Source organism: Oncorhynchus kisutch, linkage group LG2, assembly GCF_002021735.2.
Source record: "Oncorhynchus kisutch isolate 150728-3 linkage group LG2, Okis_V2, whole genome shotgun sequence".
Classification (NCBI taxonomy): Eukaryota; Metazoa; Chordata; class Actinopteri; order Salmoniformes; family Salmonidae; genus Oncorhynchus; species Oncorhynchus kisutch.
In genome coordinates this window covers 54,984,568-55,006,900 of record NC_034175.2, presented here as the reverse complement: position 1 = coordinate 55,006,900, position 22,333 = coordinate 54,984,568, and the positions used below count along the sequence as shown (strand labels likewise).

Here is a 22,333-nt window from a genome sequence, read left to right as displayed (position 1 = left end):
GTGTCTTTCGGAGTGGTTGCGATAAAGTACATTTTCCGTTAAACCTGCATGTACAATTGGACAATAAAGTAATATTCTTCTAAGATTTTCTTAGAGGCAACCTTGGGGAAATTAGTAATTCGACCTACTAACTTGTGTTTCTTTCACTTTGATTTCCACAGAAAAACTCAGGATCATTACACCGATCAAAGATACAGAAGCTAAAGAGGGACAAGAGATGGTCTTCAACTGTGAGGTGAACTCTGAGGAAGCAAAAGCTAAGTGGCTGAAGAACGATGAGACCATGTTTGAGAGCAGCAAGTTCGTCATGATCCAGAAAGATAACGTGTTCTCTCTGAGGATCAAGGATGCTGAGAAGTCAGATGAAGGGAACTATACTATTACATTGACAAACCACCGTGGTGAACATGCCAAGAGCTCTGGCAAACTTACCGTAAAAGGTGAACACATTTTTGTTATCAATTTGACCAATGGCTAATTTGATGTAGTAGTATGTCTTATTTTTGTTTGAATTGAGCTAAATGACTAACTGATTTCTTTGTTTTGTCAACAGAGGAGAGTCTGAAGATCATTGTACCTCTTGAGGACTGCGACACACAGGAAAAGAAGACTGTTAGCTTCTCTTGCAAGGTCAACAGGCAGAAGGTTACTCTGAAATGGATGAAGGCTGGTCAGGAGATCACACTCAGCAAACGCATCCTCTACAGGGTGGACCAATACAAGCACACACTGACCATCAAGGACTGTACTCTCGCTGATGAGGGTGAATACACCGTCATGGCTGGTGATGACAAGTCTACAGCTGAGATGATCATCAGCGAAGCCCCCACTGACTTCTCCGCACAACTCAAAGACCAGACCATCACTGAGTTTGAGGATGCTGAGTTCACCTGCAAACTCACCAAGGAGAAGGCTGAGGTGAAATGGTACAGGAATGGACGTGAGATCAGAGAGGGACCCAGGTAGGAAAACCTTTAGACTGCTATGAGGCACAGTCACTGTCGCTTTATTGACACTGAAACTAAATCTTAAAAGCTAATTTGCCCCTAAGGGCCACCCCAGGATTTTCATTAAATATAGAAAAGCGTATTGTAATATTATCCATTTGTTTTTTGCAAGGTACATCTTTGAAAAAGAGGGCAAGACATGCAGGCTGCGTATCAAGGAGTGCAGACCAGATGATGAGTGTGAATATTCTTGTGGCGTCGATGAAAGGAGATCACATGCCCAACTCTTTGTTGAAGGCAAGCCTCTTGAATTCATTCTATGATTCTGTTTGTGTGAGTCCATTTTTCTAACTGTTCTGTATGAATTCATGTTTCACAAATTCAATTTCTTGTGTAATCTTTATTCCAGAGACCGCAGTTGAGATTGTCAGACCACCTCAGGATGTGTTTGAGCCTCCAGGCTCTGATATTGTGTTTGAGGTGGAGCTCAACAAAGACAGAGTTGAGGTCAAATGGTTGAGGAACAACATGACCATTGTCCAGGGCGACAAGTACCAGATGATGAGCGAGGGCAAGATCCACAGACTCCAGGTGTGTGAGATCAGGCCTCGTGACCAGGGAGAGTACAGAATCATCGCCAAAGACAAGGATGCCAGAGCCAAGCTGGAACTGGCAGGTATGTCATCATAGGCTTCATATCCTCTCAGATTCCACAATAAATCAATTGTTTTATTATTTGATCTTATAAATGTTTATTCCTCTACAGCTAAGCCAAATATCAAGACTATGGATCAGAGCTTAGTAACAGACGCTGGAAAGCCCATCGTCATGTTCGTGCCCTACAGCGCGTATCCTAAAGCTGAGGCTGAGTGGTTCTATGATAACGTCAGCCTTCCCAAGGACAACATCCACACCGTTGGGGACAGCACAGAGTACAGGCTGAAGGATCCTAAGAAGTCCGATCAGGGACGTTACAAGGTTATCATCAAGAACAAACACGGACAGGGAGAGGCATTAATTAATCTGGATGTCATTGGTAAGTTGCCTTTCAATCCACTCTTGTATTTGAATGGATAACGGGAAAGGATATTTTTCCAGGAAGGGACATTTTTCTTGGAAAGGATATTTTTCTTGGAAGGGATCTTTTTCTTGGAATTGTTGTTCATATGGATTCCATTTATTCATGTATTTTTGCCTCCCACAGATGTCCCTGGACCCGTGAAGAGCCTTCACGTGGTTGACACCGCCGATGGTGAGGTCAGCCTGGTCTGGGAAGAGCCAGAGAGCGATGGTGGCAGCAAGATCATTACATACTTGGTGGAGAGGCGTGATGTCAAGCGCAAGACATGGACTCTTGCAACTGACCGCTCTGACGCTCCAGAATACACTGTGACCGGACTCCAGAGGGAATCCATGTACCTATTCCGTGTTTGTGCTCGCAACAGAGTGGGCAGTGGACCAAATGTTGAGACAGAGAAACCTGGTGTTTATGCCAAGAACAAGTTTGGTAAGCAAACTATTTGATATTGTAATAATCACCTCGTGCAGTATCATTATTCAAACGTAACTGGTTCCAACACTGAACTGCCGACCAGAAAAATGAATTACAACCTGGCTTTATATTTCAGATGTTCCTGATGCTCCTCAGGATGTGAGTGTTGGAAACGTGAGTAAGTTTGGTGCCACAGTCTCCTGGGAAAAACCAGTGTCTGACGGAGGGTCTGAGATTACATCCTACATCATTGAGTCCCGTGACAGGACCTCTGTGAAGTGGGCTGTGGCAATGATCAGTAAAGCAACAGATCGCAGCGCAATCATCAACGATGTCATTGAGAACAAGGAATACATCTTTCGTGTCAAGGCTGAAAACAAGGCTGGCATTGGAAAACCAAGTGCTGCTACCAATCCGGTTAAGATCATGGACCCCATTGGTAAGTTATTTCAGTTCTGAAAGTTGCTGAAATGTTATTCATGAAATACATGCACTGTTTTAACATACAAACATGTTTGTTTTTATTATTCCAGAGAGGCCAAGCCCACCACAGAACCTGGTACCCTCAGAGCAGAACAAGAACTCAGTCCAGCTGACATGGGAGATCCCATTGAAGAATGGAGGCAGCACGATCACTGGCTACATCATTGAGAGATGTGAGGACGAAACAGACCATTGGCTCAGATGTAACGCCAGGCTCTGCCAGGATCTCACCTACAAGGTATTTATCCTATAAGATGAAAAGCTCCTAAATGGTTTGTTGGAGATTTCATATAATATTTGTAGTATAATTATCATACGTTTTGTGTTGTATTCTGACTTGAATGCAAGTCTCCTATTGACATCAATTTACTAAATTGTCTAAATTTATGCTTAAATTGCTTACACGTATCTCAACTCAGAGTACTGCTCTTCCATATTTTCCTCAGATATCTGGCCTGACATATGGCAAAAAATACAACTACAGGGTGATGGCTGAGAATGCAGCTGGAGTGTCTGACCCATCCAACACACTGGGACCCATGCTGGCTGATGATACACATGGTACATTTGTTTCTCTTTTCACTAACCTTGAAGACATTCATCATTTTAAATGTAGTGCATTTGTCATAACAATGGTCATTATTTTCTATCTTCAGTTGGCCCCACAATGGACCTGAGTGGATTCAAGGATGGCCTGGAGGTCATTGTTCCTTATCCCCTTACTATCCGTGTCCCTATCTCTGGATATCCCACACCAAACGCAAAGTGGAGCTTCGCTGATAAGGAACTCACTGCTGGTGAACGTGTGTCCATGATTACAAAGAGTACCTACGTAGAACTGACCATCACTCCAAGTGTGCGTCCAGACAGAGGTGTATACACTCTTACTCTGGAGAATGATATTACCAGTTGCTCCGGAGAGATTGAAGTCAACGTTATCGGTAAGTGACGTGATGAGCTTTGTGGTGAAACACAACATACTGTATCTTGATATTGTCAACTGCAATTCTTTCTTTTCCCTTCATATCCCTCTTTTTTCAATTTTTTTAGCATCCCCAAGTGCACCCAAAGACTTCAAGGTTGCCGAGGTAACCAGACAGCATGTGCACCTGATGTGGGAGGCGCCAGAGCATGATGGAGGAAGCCCTCTGACTGGCTACCAGATTGAGAAACGTGACGTATCCCGCAAGACCTGGGTCAAGGTATGGATGAACATAAGTCTTTAAACCACACAGCAATACACATGTGAAATTACTTACTTTTCCAGTTGGGACATAAGGCTGGAACAATCTTTGGTAGTCTAGCTTATACCTTGTTAAACATGAAATAAGATTATTATAAATGTAATAACACATGTCACTAACTGTCTTTCCCCAGGTGATCACTGGTGTTCAAGACCAGGAGTTCACTGTCACTGATGTCGTTGAGGGTAAAGAGTATCTGTTCAGGGTTACTGCCTGCAACAAGTGTGGCCCAGGAGAGCCTGCCTACATTGACGAGCCAGTCAATGTGTCCTCCCCTGCTAGTAAGTAGTACAATGCCTATGCTGTGCACTCAATCCATTGTTTTGACGTCTCAATAATTGACATAAGAGTCATTTGAAATCAAACTTTGCTCAGTTATTGACATTATTTATCTGTTATTTTACCAGGTAAGTTGACTGAGAACACATTCTCTAATTGCAGCAACGACCTGGGGAATAGTTACAGGGGAGAGGAAGGGGATGAATGAGCCAATTGTAAACTGGGGATTATTAGGTGACCGTGATGGTTTGAGGGCCAGATTGGGAATTTAGCCAGGTCACCAAGGTTAACACCCCTACTCTTACAATAAGTGCCATGGGATCTTAAATGACCTCAGAGTCAGGACACCCGTTTTAATGTCCCACCCAAGGCAGTGTCCCCAATCACTGCCATTGGGAAAAAAATTTAGATCAGAGGAAAGAGTGCCTCATATTGACCCTCCAACACCACTTCCAGCAGCATCTGGTCTCCCATCCAGGAACTGACCAGGACCAACCCTGCTTAGCTTCAGAAGCAAACCAGCAGTGGTATGCAGGGTGGTATGCTGCTGGCAAATTACACACCTGTAATTTGAGTTCTAGCTGATCACAATCATTGACAGGCCTGTCATTTGAATTAGACCTGTTCTGAATATTGACATGTCTGTCTTTTGAATTAGAACTGTTCTGAATCATTGACATGCCTGTCTTTTGAATTAGAACTCTTCTGAATCATTGACATGCCTGTCATTTAAATTAGAACTCTTCTGAATCATTGACATGCCTGTCTTTTGAATTCAAGCCGTGCCAGACCCACCTGAGAACCTGAAATGGAGGGACAAGTCAGCTTCTGGCATCTTCCTGACCTGGGAACCACCCAAGTGGGACGGCGGCACTGGAATCAAGGGCTACAACATAGAAAGGTGCCAGCGTGGCACAGACAAGTGGGAGTCCTGCGGAGATCAGGTCCCTGAGTTGAAGTAAGTAGAACCAGAGAAAAAAGCTCTAAGCTCTTTGTTTTGTTTTGAAAGGCTAACTTACTTCTCTTAGATTGCAAGTGACTGGTCTCATTGAGGGACAGTGGTACGCCTACCGCGTGAGGGCCTTGAACAGACTGGGTGCCAGCAAACCCTGCAAGGCTACAGATGAGATTTTGGCTGTTGATCCTAAAGGTATGTTTTGCGTAAATGCTCCATGTCTGTATATGTAACATCTTGCATAGTGGCTGAAATTGGTTTCTGTGTCATCAGTATAACACATTTTCTGTATAATCTCACAGACCCCCCAGAGATTCTTCTGGATGTCAAATGTCTTGCTGGACTGACCGCCAAAGCTGGCTCTAAGATTGAGCTTCCAGCGGATGTTCTTGGAAAGCCCGTACCTAAAGTGAAATGGACCAAGGGTGACATGGTTCTGAAGGGTGACGATAGAGTTTCTATTGACGACAAGCCTGGTCACTCCGTTGTTACTATCAGCAAGACAACAAGAGAGGACACAGCTACCTACATCATTGAAGCACACAACAGCTGTGGCCGTGCTACTGCAACCGTTGACGTCAACATTCTAGGTATCATATTTTGTCACCTGTATTTGTGAGGAAACACTTGTTTAAAAGTGTGTTCTTTAATGTTCTGACATTGTTTTCTATTTGTCTTGAACAGATAAGCCTGGTCCTCCAGCTGCATTTGATATCTCTGAGATCACCAACAAGTCCTGTTTCCTGGCCTGGAACCCTCCCAGAGATGACGGAGGTGCAAAGGTCACTAACTACATAGTGGAGAGCAGAGCCGCAGAAAGCGAGATCTGGCACAAGCTCTCCTCCACTGTCAAAGAGACCAACTTCAAGGCCCTCAACCTGACAGCTTTCAAGGAATACATCTTCAGAGTGTTTGCTGAGAATCAGTTTGGTATTGGTGTGCCAGCGGAACATATGCCAATCATTGCCAGATATGCCTTTGGTATGTTAAGTTTATGTTTGTATTTAGTCAAAGCAATATAATTGTATTTCCTTTAGAGCATTATTTTGTTTTCTGGCTTGTTGTTAAATTGTCTGTAACTGTTGTTTTCAGATTCTCCTGGTGCGCCAACTAAGCTGGAGCCTTCTGATATTGTTAAAGATGGCCTGACTCTGAATTGGTATGAGCCTGAAGAGGATGGTGGTAGTCCTATCACTGGGTACTGGGTTGAGAGGTTTGAACCAGACCAGAACAGATGGATCAGATGCAACAAGATCCCAATCAGAGATACAACATTCAAGTAAGACGTTAGAATACATTTAGTTAATTAACATCGTAATACTTACATTTTCGTAATTGAAGGCAGTAATGACAGTGTTGATTTAATTTCTGGTTGTAGCTATTCATTTGATGGTGGTGTTGATTATGTGATTGTTCCTGATTTGCAGAGTCAAAGGACTACCCACAAGGAAGAAGTATAAGTTCAGAGTCTTGGCTGAGAATCTCGCCGGACCTGGAAAACCAAGCAAGGAAACTGACCAGATCTTGGTCAAGGATCCTATTGGTAATACATCCAACATACACTATATTACCAAAAGTATGTGGACACATCTCATTCCAAAATCATGGGCATTAATATGGAGTTGGCCCCACCTTTGCTGCTAAACAGCCTCCATTCTTCTGGGAAGGCTAGATGTTGGAACACTGCTGCGGGAACTTGCTTCCATTCAGCCACAAGATAATTAGTGAGGTTGGGCACCGATGTTAGTCAATTAGGCCTGGCTCGCAGTCGGCATTCCAATTCATCCCTAAGGTATTTGATGGGGTTGAGGTCAGGGCTCTGTGCACTCCAGTACTTCCACACCGATCTCAACAAACCATTTCTGTATGGACCTTTCTTTGTGCACAGGGTCATTGTCATGCTGAAACAGGAAAGGTCCTTCCCCAAACTGTTTCCACAAAGCTGGAAGCACAGGATCGTCTAGAATGTCATTGTATGCTGTAGCATTAAGACTTCCCTTCACTGGAACTAAGAGACCTAGCCGAACCATGAAAAACAGACCATTATTACTCAGCCACCAAATGTTACAGTTGGCACTATGCATTGGGGTAGGTAGCGTTCTCCTGGCATCCTCCAAACCCTCATTCGTCCGTCGGACTGCCAAATGGTGAAGCATGATTCATTTCTCCAGAGAACGCATTTCCACTGCTCCAGTGTCCAATGACGGCAAGCTTTACACCACTCCAGTCAACGCTGGGCATTGCGCATGATGATGTTAGGCTTGCGTGCAGCTGCTTGACCATGGAAACCCATTTCATGAAGCTCCCAACGAACAGTTATTGTGCTGATGTTGCTTCCAGAGGCAGTGTGGACCTCGGAAGTGAGTGTTGCAACCAAAGACAGACAATTTTTACGCACTACGTGCTTCAGCATTCGGCGGTCCTATTCTGTGAGCCTGTCTGACCTACAACTTCGCGGCTGAGCTGCTCCTTGATGCTTCCACTTCACAATAACAGCACTTTAGTGCTCAGCTTCCGGTGAAACTGGAGGGCGCACAATTCAAATAAATAATCATACAAATTATGGATATTAAACATTTAGGTAGATATAAGTATCTTATATCGGTTGAAAGCTTAAATTATTGTTAATCTAACTGCACTGTCCAATTTACAGTAGCTATTACAGCGAAAGCATGACATGCGATTGTTTGAGGATGGCGCCCCACATCAAAATATTTTTCCACCGGCACAGGTTTCATAAATTCACAAATAGCGATTAAATATTCACTTACTTTTTGAAAATCTTCCTCTGATTTGTCATCCAAAGGGTTCCAGCTATAACATGTAGTGTTGTTTTGTTAGGTAAAATCCTTCTTTATATCCCAAAAAGTCTGTTTAGTTGGAGCCATCGATTTGAGTAATCCACTCATTCAACATGCAGAGAAAGGAATCCGAAAATCTACCCCTAAACCTTGTTTCAACAAGTCAACATACATTTTTATGTACTCCTCAGGTACCCTAAAATGTAATCAAACTATAATATTTCTTACAGAAAGAAGTATGTTCAAAAGGAAACCGATTTTAGCAGATGTCCTGTCTTCATAGTGCGAGCAAACACGAATATCCAAGTCTGTGTCCCTCTACTAAAACTGATATTGCTTATTTGTTTTGGAAGTTACAAGCCTGAAACCTTGAACATAGACTGATGACACCCTGTGGAAGCCATAGTAATTGCATCCTGGGAGCTAATTTCCAGTATGCCCTTATACTTGACATTGTAAGACCATGGTTTCTCAAAAAAAGAAGAATTTTTCTTTGGATTTTCTCCTACCATATCTATTGCGTTATATTCTCCTACATTATGTTAACATTTCTAAAAAACGTTAAAGTGTTTTCTTTCCAATGGTACCAATTATATGCATATCCTGGCTTCAGGGCCTGAGTAACAGGCAGTTTACTTTGGGCACGTCATTCAGGCAGAAATTGAGAGAAAAAGGGCCTTGCCCTAAGAAGTTTTTAACCTGGGCAGCTCTAGCAGGGCAGCAATTTTACGAACTGACTTGTTGGAAAGGTGGCATCCTATGACGGTGCCACATTGAAAGTCACAGCTCTTCAGTAAGGCCATTCTACTTCTAATGTTTGTCTATGGAGATTGCATGGCTGAAATAGCCAAATCCACTAATTGGAAGGTGTGTCCACATACTTTTATATATATATTGTATTTAATCAACAGACCATTAATCATTTATGCAATGTAATGTTGTTAACCAAAACAACATGTCTTCTTTTCCTACAGATCCTCCATGGGCTCCTGGTAAGCCAACCGTCAAAGACGTGGCCAAGACCTCTGCCTTCCTACAGTGGACCAAGCCTGAGCATGACGGTGGTGCCAAGATCGAGGGCTACATCATTGAGCTCCTGAAGAGTGGAACTGAGCAGTGGGTTCGTGTTTCAGAAGGAATCAATATCCTGGAGCACTTCCTGAGAGGCCTGATGGACAGACAGGAGTACTCCTTCAGGGTCATTGCTGTCAATATCGCTGGGGAGAGTGAGCCCAGCGAGCCTAGCGATCCAGTTCTGTGCAAGGAGAGACTCAGTAAGTAGCTGAATGCGTTCCAAATGGCACCCTATTCCCTTTAACATTATGGTCACAAGTAGTATACTATATAGGGAATAGGGTGTCATTTGTGACACACAGACTGAGATCATTTCCATCTGAAGCGGTTCAGTGTGTCATGGTTGGTTGACTGAGTAGATGGTTGATGATGACGCATTCATTTTCCAGATCCTCCTACACCCCCACGCTGGTTGGATGTCATCAACATTTCCAGTAACAGTGCTGAGCTGAAGTGGACAGTACCAGAGAAGGATGGTGGTTCACCCATCACCAACTACATTGTTGAGAAGAGGGATGTCAGGCGTAAGGGCTGGCAGGCAGTGGACACCACTGTGAAGGAGCTGAAGTACACGGTCACTCCACTGAATGAGGGCTCCCTCTATGTGTTCCGTGTGGCTGCTGAGAATGCTGTTGGACCCAGTGAATTCTGTGAACTGGAAGACTCCATTATGGCTAAAGATACTTTCAGTAAGATCATAGTTACTGTTTATAGTGTTACTGTATGTAACTGGTGTTCACTTACAACATGCAAAGGTTGCTAAGTCCATTTCTAAGTACTGTTTCATATTTTCAGCTACCCCTGGACCACCATATAATCTCTCTGTCCATGGAGTGTCAAAGAGACATGTTGACTTGCAGTGGGACGCCCCCAAGAATGATGGTGGCAAACCAGTTCTGAGGTAAACTTTGGTAAACTCTAGTGTTATAGGAGTGTCATAGAGTGTACCGTTGTCATATAAGCATGTTTATAACATTTGGGAATATTTGATTCTATTAGATACTCAATTGAAAAGAAGGAGAAACTGGGCACCCGCTGGGTGAAGTGTGGTAAGACCTCAGGTGCTGACTGCAAGTACAGAGTTACAGACGTCATTGAAGGAACCGAGGTTCAGTTCCTGGTTCGTGCTGAGAATGAAGCCGGTGTTGGACACCCTAGTGAACCAACAGAAATCATTGCTATTGAAGATCCAACAGGTGGGTTTTTTTCTGTTTTTAAAGTAAAAACACTGTGTTTTATGGCCAAATTTGTTTTACTTGCATGAGTAATTTATAATTGATCATCTATTTACCAACAAAGAAACCCACATCTGCAATGTTATAATACACTTCTTTGTATTGTTTTTTATAGGTGTACCCTCTCCTCCAATTGAGCTTCACATCACTGAAGCCAGCAGAGATCATTTGTGTATTGCTTGGAGACCACCAGAGAGAACTGGTGGCAGCCCTGTAACTGGCTACCATATCGAGCTCTGTGAGGCTGGTACTGAGAAGTGGATGAGAATCAACTCTCGCCCAATCAAGGAGCTCAAGTACAAAACAGAGGAGGGCATCATCCCAGAGAAACAATACGTCCTGAGAGTCCGTGCCATAAACTCTGTTGGAGTTAGTGAGCCATCTGATATCTCTGAGAAGGTCTATGCCAAGGACTCTGACTGTAAGTAAACCTTCAATAATGTATATTTCCGTTTCCAGAGATATATTATATACTGATATCTGATTATACTATATTTTTCCCTCCTGAAGGCATCCCAATCCTTGAGTTCCAGACTAAGGACATTGTGATTATTGAGGGAGAGAAGTGGCATCTCCCCATCCCATTCAGAGCAGTGCCCAAACCCAAGATCACCTGGCACAAAGACGGAAAGGAGCTGAAGGACGATGAAAGAATGACCTTCAGACAGGAGTACCTCTCCTGCCACCTGGAGATCGAGAGCTGTCTGCATGCAGACGCCGGCCAGTACAAGGTCACACTGGAGAACTCCTTGGGAACGAGCAGCGGAACAATCAATGTTAAAGTTGTTGGTACGTTTGTGTCAAAATAAAATAATATTATTACTTCCATATTCCATGGTGTCCCTAATAGTGTAATCATTACATTTGACATAAATACTCTATTTGGTTGAAAATATTAGAAATATGATTTACTAGCACCAGCATACTACAACTATCAAGATCAAATCTTCATATCCATGTTTGTTTTGACAGGCCTGCCCGGTCCCTGCAAAGACATTGTTGCCAGTGAAATCACCAAGAGCTCTTGCAAGGTTTCCTGGGATCCACCCAACTATGATGGTGGCAGCCCTGTTCTCCACTATGTGCTACAGCGCAGAGAGGCAGGCCGGAGGACCTATGTCAACATGATGTCTGGAGAGAACAAAGTCAGCTGGCCCGTCAAGGATCTGATCCCCAATGGAGAGTATTACTTCCGGGTCAAAGCTGTCAACAAGATTGGTGGTGGGGAGTACCTTGAGCTCCGCAACCCCGTGATCGCAGAGGATCAGAAGCGTGAGTGAAATATTTATTTTGTGTCCAAGAAACACCTTAAATGAAAACCAGGTGCAAACCTTGCTCACAATTCGAAGTTGATGATTTTATTTTCCAAGAAAGACTACATTTCTAAAGAGTTGCATTGGATTTATTAAGTGTTCCTTGTTCAATATTTCAGAGCGCCCTGACCCTCCATTAGATGTTGAGACCCACAACCCTACTTCTAAGACTATCACCCTCACATGGAAACCACCTATGTATGATGGGGGCTGCAAGATTATGGGCTACGTTCTGGAGATGATGATGAAGGGTGATGAGAACTTCACAAGATGCAACGACTTCCTTGTGCCTGTGCTGTCCTACACAGTGAGGAATCTCAGGGAGGGAAAACAATACCAGTTCCGTGTACGAGCTGAGAATGCTGCCGGAGTCAGCGACCCATCACGCAGCACACCAATGGTGAAGGCTTCTGATTCTGTTGGTAAGGAAGGATACATCTTATTCAAACCGTCACAATTTAAAACAATGATACGATTTGTCAGACAGGTTATTTGTCATTTCTAAATGTGGTTGTTTTCTTTTCAGAAACACCCAAGGTGTTCCTCAGTGGAAGTCTGCAGTCCGGTATGAGCATTAAGAGAGGTGCTGAGATCAGACTGGATGCCAACATCTCTGGATCCCCATACCCTCAAATCACATGGTATAGGAACGACGTGGTCATCAGACCTGAAGCCATGAAGAAGAGACCAGAGAAACCCATTGTTAAGAAGAAGGAGGTGAAGAAGGAGGAAAAGAAGGAAGTGAAGGAAGGAGAAAAGAAGGAAGTCAAGGAGGGAGAGGTTGAGGCTCCAGCTGCAGAGCCTGCCCATGAAGAGCCTGAGGAGGAACTCCCTGACTACCCAACCCTCCAGGAACGTCTCACCATCCATGACAAGAAGAGGGGAGAATCCTCTTGCATTGTCAGGGACACCATCAGGGGTGACCATGGCGTGTACACTATCAAGGTCGAGAACGACCATGGTATTGCCTCTGCAACTTGTGAAGTCAATGTGCTAGGTGAGATATAATATTTTATTAATATTTTTTTTACATTAATTTAGTGGTGTTGTTGACACTCATAGTTATTTTTCAACCACATTTTGAAAACGTAATATAAAACCTCTTACTTTACCTTTTACAGATGCACCTGGTCCTGCAATCAACTTCAGGTTTGAGGAGATCAGGAATAACTCTGTCATCTGCAAGTGGGATCCTCCCATGGATGATGGTGGCAGTGAGATCCTGAACTACACCTTGGAAAGGAAGGACAACTCCAAGGTGGAGATCGGATGGATCACAGTAACCTCAACGCTCAGAGGATGTAGATACCCCGTGACCAAACTGATAGAGAAGAAGGAGTACATCTTCCGTGTCACTGCTGAGAACAAGTTTGGTCCTGGACCACCATGTATCTCTAAGCCAATTATTGCCAAGGATCCATTTGGTAAATCATTTATTTTTAAGAGTTTAATCATGTCTATAACATTCAAAGTAATGATGTCAGTTCAACCAGTTTTGCACGTCTGGGTTAGTCGTGGTTGTACTTTGTTCTTACAACTGTGATGTTCACTTCTTATTCTAGACCCACCAGAGGCTCCAGAGAAGCCAGAGATTGACGGCATCACAGCCAACTCCATGCTGGTTACCTGGGAGGTGCCAAACGACATGGGCAGCCCCATCCTTGGTTACTGGGTGGAGCGTCGTGAGATCAACAGCACCCATTGGACCAGAGTCAACCGGGTCATTTTGGAGGATACAGAAATGAATGTGGAAGGCCTACTGGAGGGTCTTACATATATCTTCAGGGTGGCTGCTGAGAACCAAGCTGGGCCTGGGAAGTTCAGCGTCCCGTCTGATCCCATGACATGCCAGGATCCAATCTGTAAGTCAACAATATTATGATACGATACCTTTTATTGTCCATTTGCATGGAAATTAATTTTGTGAATTTAAGCATACAAAATGCACAAAATCAATACAATATAATACAACACAACGATTCATTGTGATTAAGTTTAATTGTCGAACAATGATCAAATACAATATGTTATTGTTGATGTGTTTGTCCCATAGTGCCACCTGGACCACCGTTCCCAAGAATCCTTGACACCACTGAGTCTTCCATTGATGTGGAATGGGATCCTCCTGCCTCCAATGGAGGTGGAGACATCCTGGGCTACCATGTTGACAAGACCCTAGCAGGCACCAACGACTGGTCCCGCTCCACAGAGAGACCCTGGAAGACCCGGGCCTTCACTGTGTATGGAGTCAGAGAAGGAGCCAAGTACCTGGTCCGTGTGATCGCAGTCAATGGAGCTGGTGAAGGAACTCCTGGCTTGACTGAATCAGTCTTTGTCAGAGATCCTAAAGGTACAGTAACCAATGATCAGAAAGCTTATTCAAAACAATGACAACAAACGTATGCTTAATACATTAACAACAGTGGCCTGCATTAGTGTCACATTGAATCGGAGGACAGGCTCATTGTAATCGCTGGAACGAAATGAATGGAATAGTATCAAATACCACTGTCTCTTCCATTCCATTCCAGCCATTTACTATTGTCGTTCTCCCTTCATTAACCTCCATGGATATTCAAGTGATTTTGGGTCTTTGAAAGCACTATATACAGGTCCTGTGTATTATTATTATTAAAACATAGCTAATGTCACTGAATGTTGATTGTGTCTACAGAGGCTCCAGTGGTAGAGTTGGATCTCACTGTGAGGAATGGCGTAATGATCAGAGCTGGGGAGCCACTGATTCTGCCTGCCCTGGTCACTGGTAGACCTCCTCCAGACATCAAATGGACCAAAGATGACGGTCCACCTGACAAAGACCACGTCCAGATAGAAAATGTTGGAAAGGAAAGCACTCTCAGTATCAAGGCCGCCACAAGAAAGGATCCTGGCAAGTATCAGATCAGTGCAAGAAATAGCAGTGGAATCAAGTCTACATGGACAAGGGTTGATGTCATGGGTAAGTGTTTTGATGAATTCTCTAGTAGCTATGATATCACAGTATGCCAATTTTGGGCATGTTTCACATTTGGTTGTACTTTGATGATGTAAAGCTAGGATTAGGGTTAATGAATAGTTTGTTTGTTAATAGTTAATAGAACATCTATAAAAACATCTATTGTGGATTATCCAAAGAGTAATAATGTCGCCTTAAATGTTGTTGGCCTGCGATAGACTAGTACCCTTTCCAGGGGGTGTACTTCACGCTGCAGATACAGGAGATAGGCTCCTAACCTATGGGCCATTCTGGCTCGGACAAGGCTACCTACTTACTTACTCACATATTGTACTTGGATGTAACACTTTGACCTGTCCTCTGTCAGATGTTCCCGGGCCTGTGCTGGACCTGAAACCTGTGGTGGTAACCAGGAAACTGATGATTCTGAACTGGTCCGATCCTGATGACGACGGTGGCAGTGATCTGACCGGATTCATCATTGAGAGAAGAGATCCCAAGATGCACACGTGGAGACAGCCCATCGAGACACCCTCATCTAAGTGTGAGATTGTGGGTATTGTTGAAGGACAGGAGTACATTTTCCGAGTTGTGGCGAAGAACAAGTTTGGCTGTGGCCCTCCTGTTGATCTGGGTCCTATTGCTGCAGTGGATCCCAAAGGTAATGTCTAGATATTGTTGATTCATGCAAATGTGTTTCTGTGCAGGTCAGATCATTAATAGAGGTTAATCACTCTATATTTTAATTGAAGCTCCACCAACTTCGCCTGAGAGGTTCCACTACACTGAGAGGACAAAGTCTTCCATCAGCCTTGCATGGAGACCTCCCCGCAACGATGGAGGCAGTCCAATCTTGGGCTACTTTGTTGAGAAGAAGAAGCACGATGCCCCAGCATTTGAGCCTTGTAACACAGAGATGTGCAAGGACCTCTTCATGACTGTCGATAACCTTGAGGAGCTGTTTATGTATGAGTTCCGTGTCAAGGCTGTCAATTTGATTGGACCAAGTGAACCTGGAATTCCACTCACCATTGTCATTCAAGATGATGAAGGTTAGTCCTCTGAGTTCTATGGTCTTGGTATTTGTCCTATATGCTAAAATAGTAAACATGTTGAATTGAATTGGACTGAATTTAATTGGACTGAATTTAATTGGACTGAATTGAATTGAATAAACTTGTCACTGAGTTGCTTCTTCTATTTCAGTTCCTCCTACTGTGAGGATGTTAAAGACTTTCAAGGGAGATGCCATCACTGTCAAGAAGGGAGAGCCTATTGAAATCCCTGCTGAGGTGACTGGTCTTCCAATGCCCAAGGTTGAATGGTTGAAGGATGAAGTCATTATTGCAGAGCCCACTGAGACTCTGTTGTTGGAAACCAAGGAGATCAACAGAATCCAGTCCAACACCAAGCTCAGTTTCCCTGCAGCAGCCAGATTGGACAAAGGCATCTTTACAGTGACTGCCTCCAATCGTCTTGGGTCAGCTAGTCACACCATCAAGGTTAATGTGTTAGGTAAGTGGTCTGATATTATGTATGTTGTTTGCTTTTCTTCATTTTCTGGACACTGTTAGTAGGAATCAGTAAACTCTAAGCCATTAGCTCACTTTTCTGCAAGAAACTATCCATACAAATTAGCAAAAAGAAAATATTTTAGTCTGTCTACTGTAGTCTGACCTTTTTTTCATTGAATTGTTGCATTGTCATTATAAGGGTAATAATATTAATCCTCTCTCTTGTTAACAGACCGTCCTCTGCCACCAAGGAATGTGAATATTGGTAACATCAAGGCTGAGTCCTGCAAGCTGACCTGGGACGCCCCAGAGGACGACGGAGGAAGTGAGCTCACTAACTACATCGTTGAGAAGCTGGACATTCTTCCTGAGGTGGAACCTGAAGAAGAATATGAGGATTCTGAGGATGAGGAGCCTAAGCCTAAATCTGAGCCGAGACCCATTCCTGTATGGACGGTGATCACCAACAGCATCATTGAGAAACGACTCGGGGTCAGTATAAAACAGATTGAATATATTATGTTTGGTAACACTTGAGTTAAAACCCGCCGTTATAATGCTTCATAGCAGGTCGTAAGCATGTAAGGTAGAGGTCTTCACTGGTCCACCTGTTCCCGAATACCTGAAACCAGCTCTGTTTCTCTTTCCCTCGCGCATTAACAGCTCTGGTTGATAACATAGCTAAAACAATTATTTTCTGCTGCTTACCTCACATGGATCTGACCGGACGCGACAGGGTCTATACGGGGATTGGTCTGGTTGTCCTTGGGTTAGTTCGGACCAGGTCTATATCTTGAACAAACATATTTATTCAGGTAGGGTATGGTTAGGAATGCCCCGGTCTATTTTCAACTTTTTGGTGCTTGTGAAGAACTTTAATGTATGGGCCTTAATAATGTGACATATAATATGCTATGTCCCTCTCTATATCAAAGAAACAACAAAGATTGTAATATGTTGAGACAGTAGCATGAATGCTTATAGTGGACTTAATTGAATCGTTTAATCATTTACTCAATGTTCCCAAATGTCTTCTCAAAGGTTTGGAATCTGGAAACCGGTAGCCAGTACCAGTTCAGAGTGAGAGCAGAGAACAAGTATGGACAGAGTGACGCCTGCGAAACAGAGGCCATCGTCATCAAGGATCTGTACGGACTCCCTGGTCCTCCAGAGAAACCAAAGATCGCAGAGCACACCAGGTCCTCCATGCTTGTGACATGGGACCCTCCACGAGACAACGGTGGATCCACTATCTCTGGCTACTGGCTGGAGAAGAGGGAGAAAGGTTCATCTTATTGGGCCAGGGTGAATAAAGCCCCAGTGACCAAGCGCGCCCCTAAGGGCTGGGAGTTCCTGGTCGTTCGTATGATTGAGGGGTCCGCATATGAGTTCCGTGTCATGGCTGTCAATATTGCCGGTATTGGACCCCCCAGTGGACCTTCCGATCCTGCAAACGCAGTGGACCCTCTTAGTAAGTATAATTTTCCATTTTTCTACAGGTTACATATAATATGTATATTTATAGAAATAAAAATAACATTAGTATTCATTTAGCTGCTTTGGAAATTGTATTGAAGAATATGTAAGTATGTGCCCTATTGAGAGACCCAGGAGTACCTTGTAATGACCAGAGATGGTGACCTTGATGTTTTCCCTCTGTGCCCCACAGTGAAACCTGGCATGCCAGCACCACCAGAGGTTGCAGACAAAACCAAGCACAGTGTCAGCCTCACATGGTCTCCACCTGAAAAAGACGGGGGAAGCCCCATCAAAGGTTACATCGTTGAGATCCAGGATGAAGGCAGCTCTTTCTGGAACAGGATCACAGATCTAGATACTCTGCATGAGACCACAGAGCTCACTGTACCAGGTCTCAAAGAGCTGAAACATTACAAGTTCAGAGTCACAGCTGTCAATGACATCGGCGAGTCTGACCCAAGTCCAAAGACTGAAGTACTAATTGAGGACGTACATGGTAATTAGACCTACTTATTTATCCATTTTAATTTGAAAAGGTATGTTTTTATGCATGTTAGCAGTCAAGTTTTCAAGATAAAGCACTTTCAGTCGAGCAAAAACCTTCCTTGACGAATCATATGATGCAAAACGCATGCAAACAAAATTGGGAATTGTTTTAACAGTGGATTGATGGAGAAAATACTAAAATATAGTTTTTGAGTGAAGTATTCACAAGTATTCACCAGTAGTCACAAGTTTATTGTTGTTCTTTGTTTTGATGATGCCTTTTTATGTCACAGTGGGGCCGAAGATCCTTATCGATTGCATTGTGGAAGATTTGCTCTGCGTCCGAGCTGGTCATGCCTTCAGAATCCCTGCCACCATCAAAGGGCGTCCCGTTCCTAAGGTGACCTGGGAATACACTGGTTCAGCAAAGACCCACAAGAAGAATCGCCTTCATGTCCTTCCAGTTGATTCAGAGGTAAGGCATTTATATTTGTATTTACTCTTCCTGGGGTCCAACAAAATTAAGGCAGTTATACCATTTTTTAAACATTACAATACATTCACAACAGATTTGACAACATATTAAGTGTGTGCCCTCAGGCCACTACTCTACTACCACATATCTACAACACTAAATCCATGTTATCGTGTGTGTGTATGCACGTGTCTGTGCCTGTGTTTGTGTCTCTTCACAGTCCCCGTTGTTCCAAAAGGTGTATTTTTATCTGTTTTTTAAATAAATGTTTACTGCTGGCATGAGTTACTTGAAGTGAAATAGAGTTCCATGTAGTCATGGCACTATGTAGTACTGTGAGCCTCCCATAGTCTGTTCTGGACATGGGGACTGTGAAGAGACCTCTGGTGGCATGTCTTGTCGGGTATGCATGGGTGTCCGAGCTGTGTGCCAGTAGTTCAAACAGACAGTTCGGTGCATTCAACATGTCAATACCTCTCACAAATACAAGTAGTGATGAAGTCAATCTCTCCTCCACTTTGAGCCAAGAGATTGACATGCATATTACAGATGTATTTATGTATCTTTATTTAACTAGGCAAGTCAGTTAAGAACATATTCTTATTTACAATGATGGCCTACCAAAAGGCAAAGACCTCCTGGGACGGGGGATGGGATATTGATTTACATTTTTTAAAATAAATAACATGTAAATATAGGACAAAACACACATCACGACAAGAGAGACAACACAACACTACATAAATAGAGACCTAAGACAACAGCATGGTAGCAACACAACATGACAACAACATGGTAGCAAAACAACATGGTAGCAGCACAAAGCATGGTACAAACATTATTGGGCACAGACAACAGCACAAAGGGCAGGAAGGTAGATACAACAATAAATCACGCAAAGCAGCCACAACTGTCAGTAAGTGTCCATGATTGAGTCTTTGAATGAAGAGATTGAGATAAAACTGTCCAGATACAGCTACCATGCATCAAGGTGAAAGGATGTAACACATAACCCTTGTTATAAGGCATTGTACAGGTACCATGCATCAAGGTGAAAGGACGTAACACATAACCCTTGTTATAAGGCATTGTACAGGTACCATGCATCAAGGTGAAAGGACGTAACACATAACCCTTGTTATAAGGCATTGTCCAGGTACCATGCATCAAGGTGAAAGGACGTAACACATAACCCTTGTTATAAGGCATTGTCCAGGTACCATGCATCAAGGTGAAAGGACGTAACACATAACCCTTGTTATAAGGCATTGTACAGCTACCATGCATCAAGGTGAAAGGATGTAACACATAACCCTTGTTATAAGGCATTGTACAGCTACCATGCATCAAGGTGAAAGGACGTAACACATAACCCTTGTTATAAGTAGTAAAATAATCACATTGTCCTGATTTGATCTTTCTCACCAGGACTAATGACTTAATTTCCTTTGTTTAGATTGAATCTACTGATACTACCTCAAACATCACTGTACCTGTGTGCTTGAGGACCCACTCTGGAAGATACACCATCACAGCCAAGAACAAGGCTGGACAGAAACATGTCAACGTCAGAGTCAATGTTCTCGGTAAGTGCAGTATAAAAGCAATTCATGGTGGAAAGGATGGATACGTGCAAAGCCAGGAAAAATACAAAAAGGAGACTCATATCAAAAAGTATATAGTTTTTTATGAGACAACATTTAGGAGAAACCCAACACTTCTCATAGAAGACATATTAACGTATGTTTGACATCTGTTTACAGATGTGCCTGGTGCTCCTAGAGAGCTCAAAGTGACTGACATCACCAGAGCTACAATGAGGCTGATCTGGAAACTGCCTGCTAATGATGGTGGCGAGAGGATCAAGAGTTACTTCATTGAGAAGAAGAATGTGACAGGAAAGGCTTGGACCATAGTAAACCAGTGCTGTTTCAGCCAGGCCTACGTTGTGGAGGGACTGCTGGAGGGACAGGAGTATGTGTTCCGTGTGCGGGCAGAGAACCGTCTGGGAATGGGACCTTTCACTGAGACCACTGAGCCTGCTAGGGCAAGAGACCCCATCTGTAAGTCACAAATGAATTACTAACAAATAAATATGTACTCATAATAGTACTCATGTAAGTCACTTTGGAATTAAAGCATATTGTTTATATTTAACTCAGCAAGTCAGTTAAGAACAAATTTTGACGGGCTACTAGGGAACAGTGGGTTAACTGCCTTGTTCAGAGGCAGAACGGTAGATTTTTACCTTGTCAGCTCGGGGATTCGATCCAGCAATCTTTCGGTTATTGGCCCACTAGGCTACCTGCCACCCCGGGCAGCGGAGGTGAGAGTGCCGAATCCTAACCACTATATATACAGTAGTAATGATAATACCCACATGAATAAATACTACAGTTTGCTATAGAATACTACAGTACTTACTATAGAATTCTATAGTAAACTGCAGTAAAATGTATAATGTATAACACTGTAGTATCTCTCTATCATGTGTAGTACTTACGATATAATGTTGTATTATACTGTAGGCTCTAAACAAACAGAATTAAAACTCAAACAGATGACTAGGAAAAGCTCAAACCAAGTTTATTCCCTCAATGAGTCAAACAGCTGCAAAGACAAAGACATATTTACACAAGCAGATATATTTATACCCTCCTACTAGGAGGAGTCAACTCCTTGCACATCTAGACATCCAATACATCTCTGTTGCTAGAAAGGAACATAATTGGTCCCTCTCACTGATGTAGGCATGGTCCCACCTCCTGCTAGAACCTTCATGGGCGTGGAAATATATGTGTGTGGGATAGGACTGTTCCTTCTCACTTCAATCGACCTGACATCGGGCCGAATTCCTCACTCCTCCCGAATCCGCGACTGTCTTACCTTATCAGTAACTGAAACCATACTGTTGCCCATTTCCTTCCCTCCTTAGGAGCCATTAGATTTAACAATACCACTTTCTGCATGTCCCCTTCCTCACTCAGCAACTATCCATACACCTAGTTCTTATCCACCCTCCATTGACCCCAACATATACATTCATTATACATGTAAACTAATCAATAAGCTATAGCATGGTAACATGAATAAGTATATTTCAAGCTAGAATACAACAATACAATAGTAAATCCTACAGATTATCCACAAAAAAATGTCTGCAATAACATTACAGTCCGCAAAAATACTACACCCTTTTAACTATAGTAAATACTACAGTATTTAACCTGCCTTTTCTGTAGGTTATAGAAAAGAGCAGAAGAACCCAGTCCTCCCTACCTATAGGTTATGTCAAATTTGCTATTTTAGTATTTTCTTCAGGTTTCCTCAAGGAGAAAGCCTCTACTTCTATGTCAAAGATAATAAAACAAAAACACTATAGTAAATACTACAGAAATGTCTGCAAAAACACTACAATATATACTATGGTACACTGCAGTCTGCAAAAACACTACAGTAAATACTACGGTATACTACAGTCCGCAAAAACACAACATTAATTACTATAGTATATACTACAGTTTTATTTTACTACAGTATTTATACTATAGTTAACTGTAAATACAGCAGTATATACAGTAAATACTACAGTATTCACAG

The 22,333-nt window shown here is 43.0% G+C and overlaps 1 protein-coding gene across 20 annotated transcripts in view; it reads left to right on the top strand.

Annotated features, from left to right (window-relative positions):
* The window catches only part of ttn.2 (titin, tandem duplicate 2), a 179,903-nt gene that overhangs the window by 91,664 nt on the left and 65,906 nt on the right, over positions 1 to 22,333 (top strand). For all 20 annotated transcript variants that reach the window (XM_031797649.1, XM_031797733.1, XM_031797659.1 and 17 more), the window contains 40 exons: positions 162 to 440; positions 554 to 962; positions 1,120 to 1,244; positions 1,357 to 1,623; positions 1,714 to 1,983; positions 2,152 to 2,454; positions 2,576 to 2,878; positions 2,973 to 3,160; positions 3,369 to 3,483; positions 3,579 to 3,863; positions 3,973 to 4,124; positions 4,300 to 4,447; positions 5,226 to 5,403; positions 5,474 to 5,595; positions 5,703 to 5,990; positions 6,085 to 6,381; positions 6,493 to 6,679; positions 6,828 to 6,943; positions 9,176 to 9,475; positions 9,665 to 9,964; positions 10,071 to 10,176; positions 10,275 to 10,471; positions 10,626 to 10,931; positions 11,021 to 11,299; positions 11,483 to 11,782; positions 11,943 to 12,245; positions 12,350 to 12,820; positions 12,945 to 13,247; positions 13,386 to 13,685; positions 13,877 to 14,173; positions 14,498 to 14,782; positions 15,147 to 15,440; positions 15,532 to 15,831; positions 15,986 to 16,294; positions 16,526 to 16,785; positions 17,335 to 17,764; positions 17,963 to 18,268; positions 18,552 to 18,733; positions 20,190 to 20,319; positions 20,497 to 20,796. In XM_031797649.1, the coding sequence (XP_031653509.1) occupies positions 162 to 440; positions 554 to 962; positions 1,120 to 1,244; positions 1,357 to 1,623; positions 1,714 to 1,983; positions 2,152 to 2,454; positions 2,576 to 2,878; positions 2,973 to 3,160; positions 3,369 to 3,483; positions 3,579 to 3,863; positions 3,973 to 4,124; positions 4,300 to 4,447; positions 5,226 to 5,403; positions 5,474 to 5,595; positions 5,703 to 5,990; positions 6,085 to 6,381; positions 6,493 to 6,679; positions 6,828 to 6,943; positions 9,176 to 9,475; positions 9,665 to 9,964; positions 10,071 to 10,176; positions 10,275 to 10,471; positions 10,626 to 10,931; positions 11,021 to 11,299; positions 11,483 to 11,782; positions 11,943 to 12,245; positions 12,350 to 12,820; positions 12,945 to 13,247; positions 13,386 to 13,685; positions 13,877 to 14,173; positions 14,498 to 14,782; positions 15,147 to 15,440; positions 15,532 to 15,831; positions 15,986 to 16,294; positions 16,526 to 16,785; positions 17,335 to 17,764; positions 17,963 to 18,268; positions 18,552 to 18,733; positions 20,190 to 20,319; positions 20,497 to 20,796 (10,290 nt within the window). The remainder of the gene's footprint in view (positions 1 to 161; positions 441 to 553; positions 963 to 1,119; positions 1,245 to 1,356; positions 1,624 to 1,713; positions 1,984 to 2,151; positions 2,455 to 2,575; positions 2,879 to 2,972; positions 3,161 to 3,368; positions 3,484 to 3,578; positions 3,864 to 3,972; positions 4,125 to 4,299; positions 4,448 to 5,225; positions 5,404 to 5,473; positions 5,596 to 5,702; positions 5,991 to 6,084; positions 6,382 to 6,492; positions 6,680 to 6,827; positions 6,944 to 9,175; positions 9,476 to 9,664; positions 9,965 to 10,070; positions 10,177 to 10,274; positions 10,472 to 10,625; positions 10,932 to 11,020; positions 11,300 to 11,482; positions 11,783 to 11,942; positions 12,246 to 12,349; positions 12,821 to 12,944; positions 13,248 to 13,385; positions 13,686 to 13,876; positions 14,174 to 14,497; positions 14,783 to 15,146; positions 15,441 to 15,531; positions 15,832 to 15,985; positions 16,295 to 16,525; positions 16,786 to 17,334; positions 17,765 to 17,962; positions 18,269 to 18,551; positions 18,734 to 20,189; positions 20,320 to 20,496; positions 20,797 to 22,333) is intronic.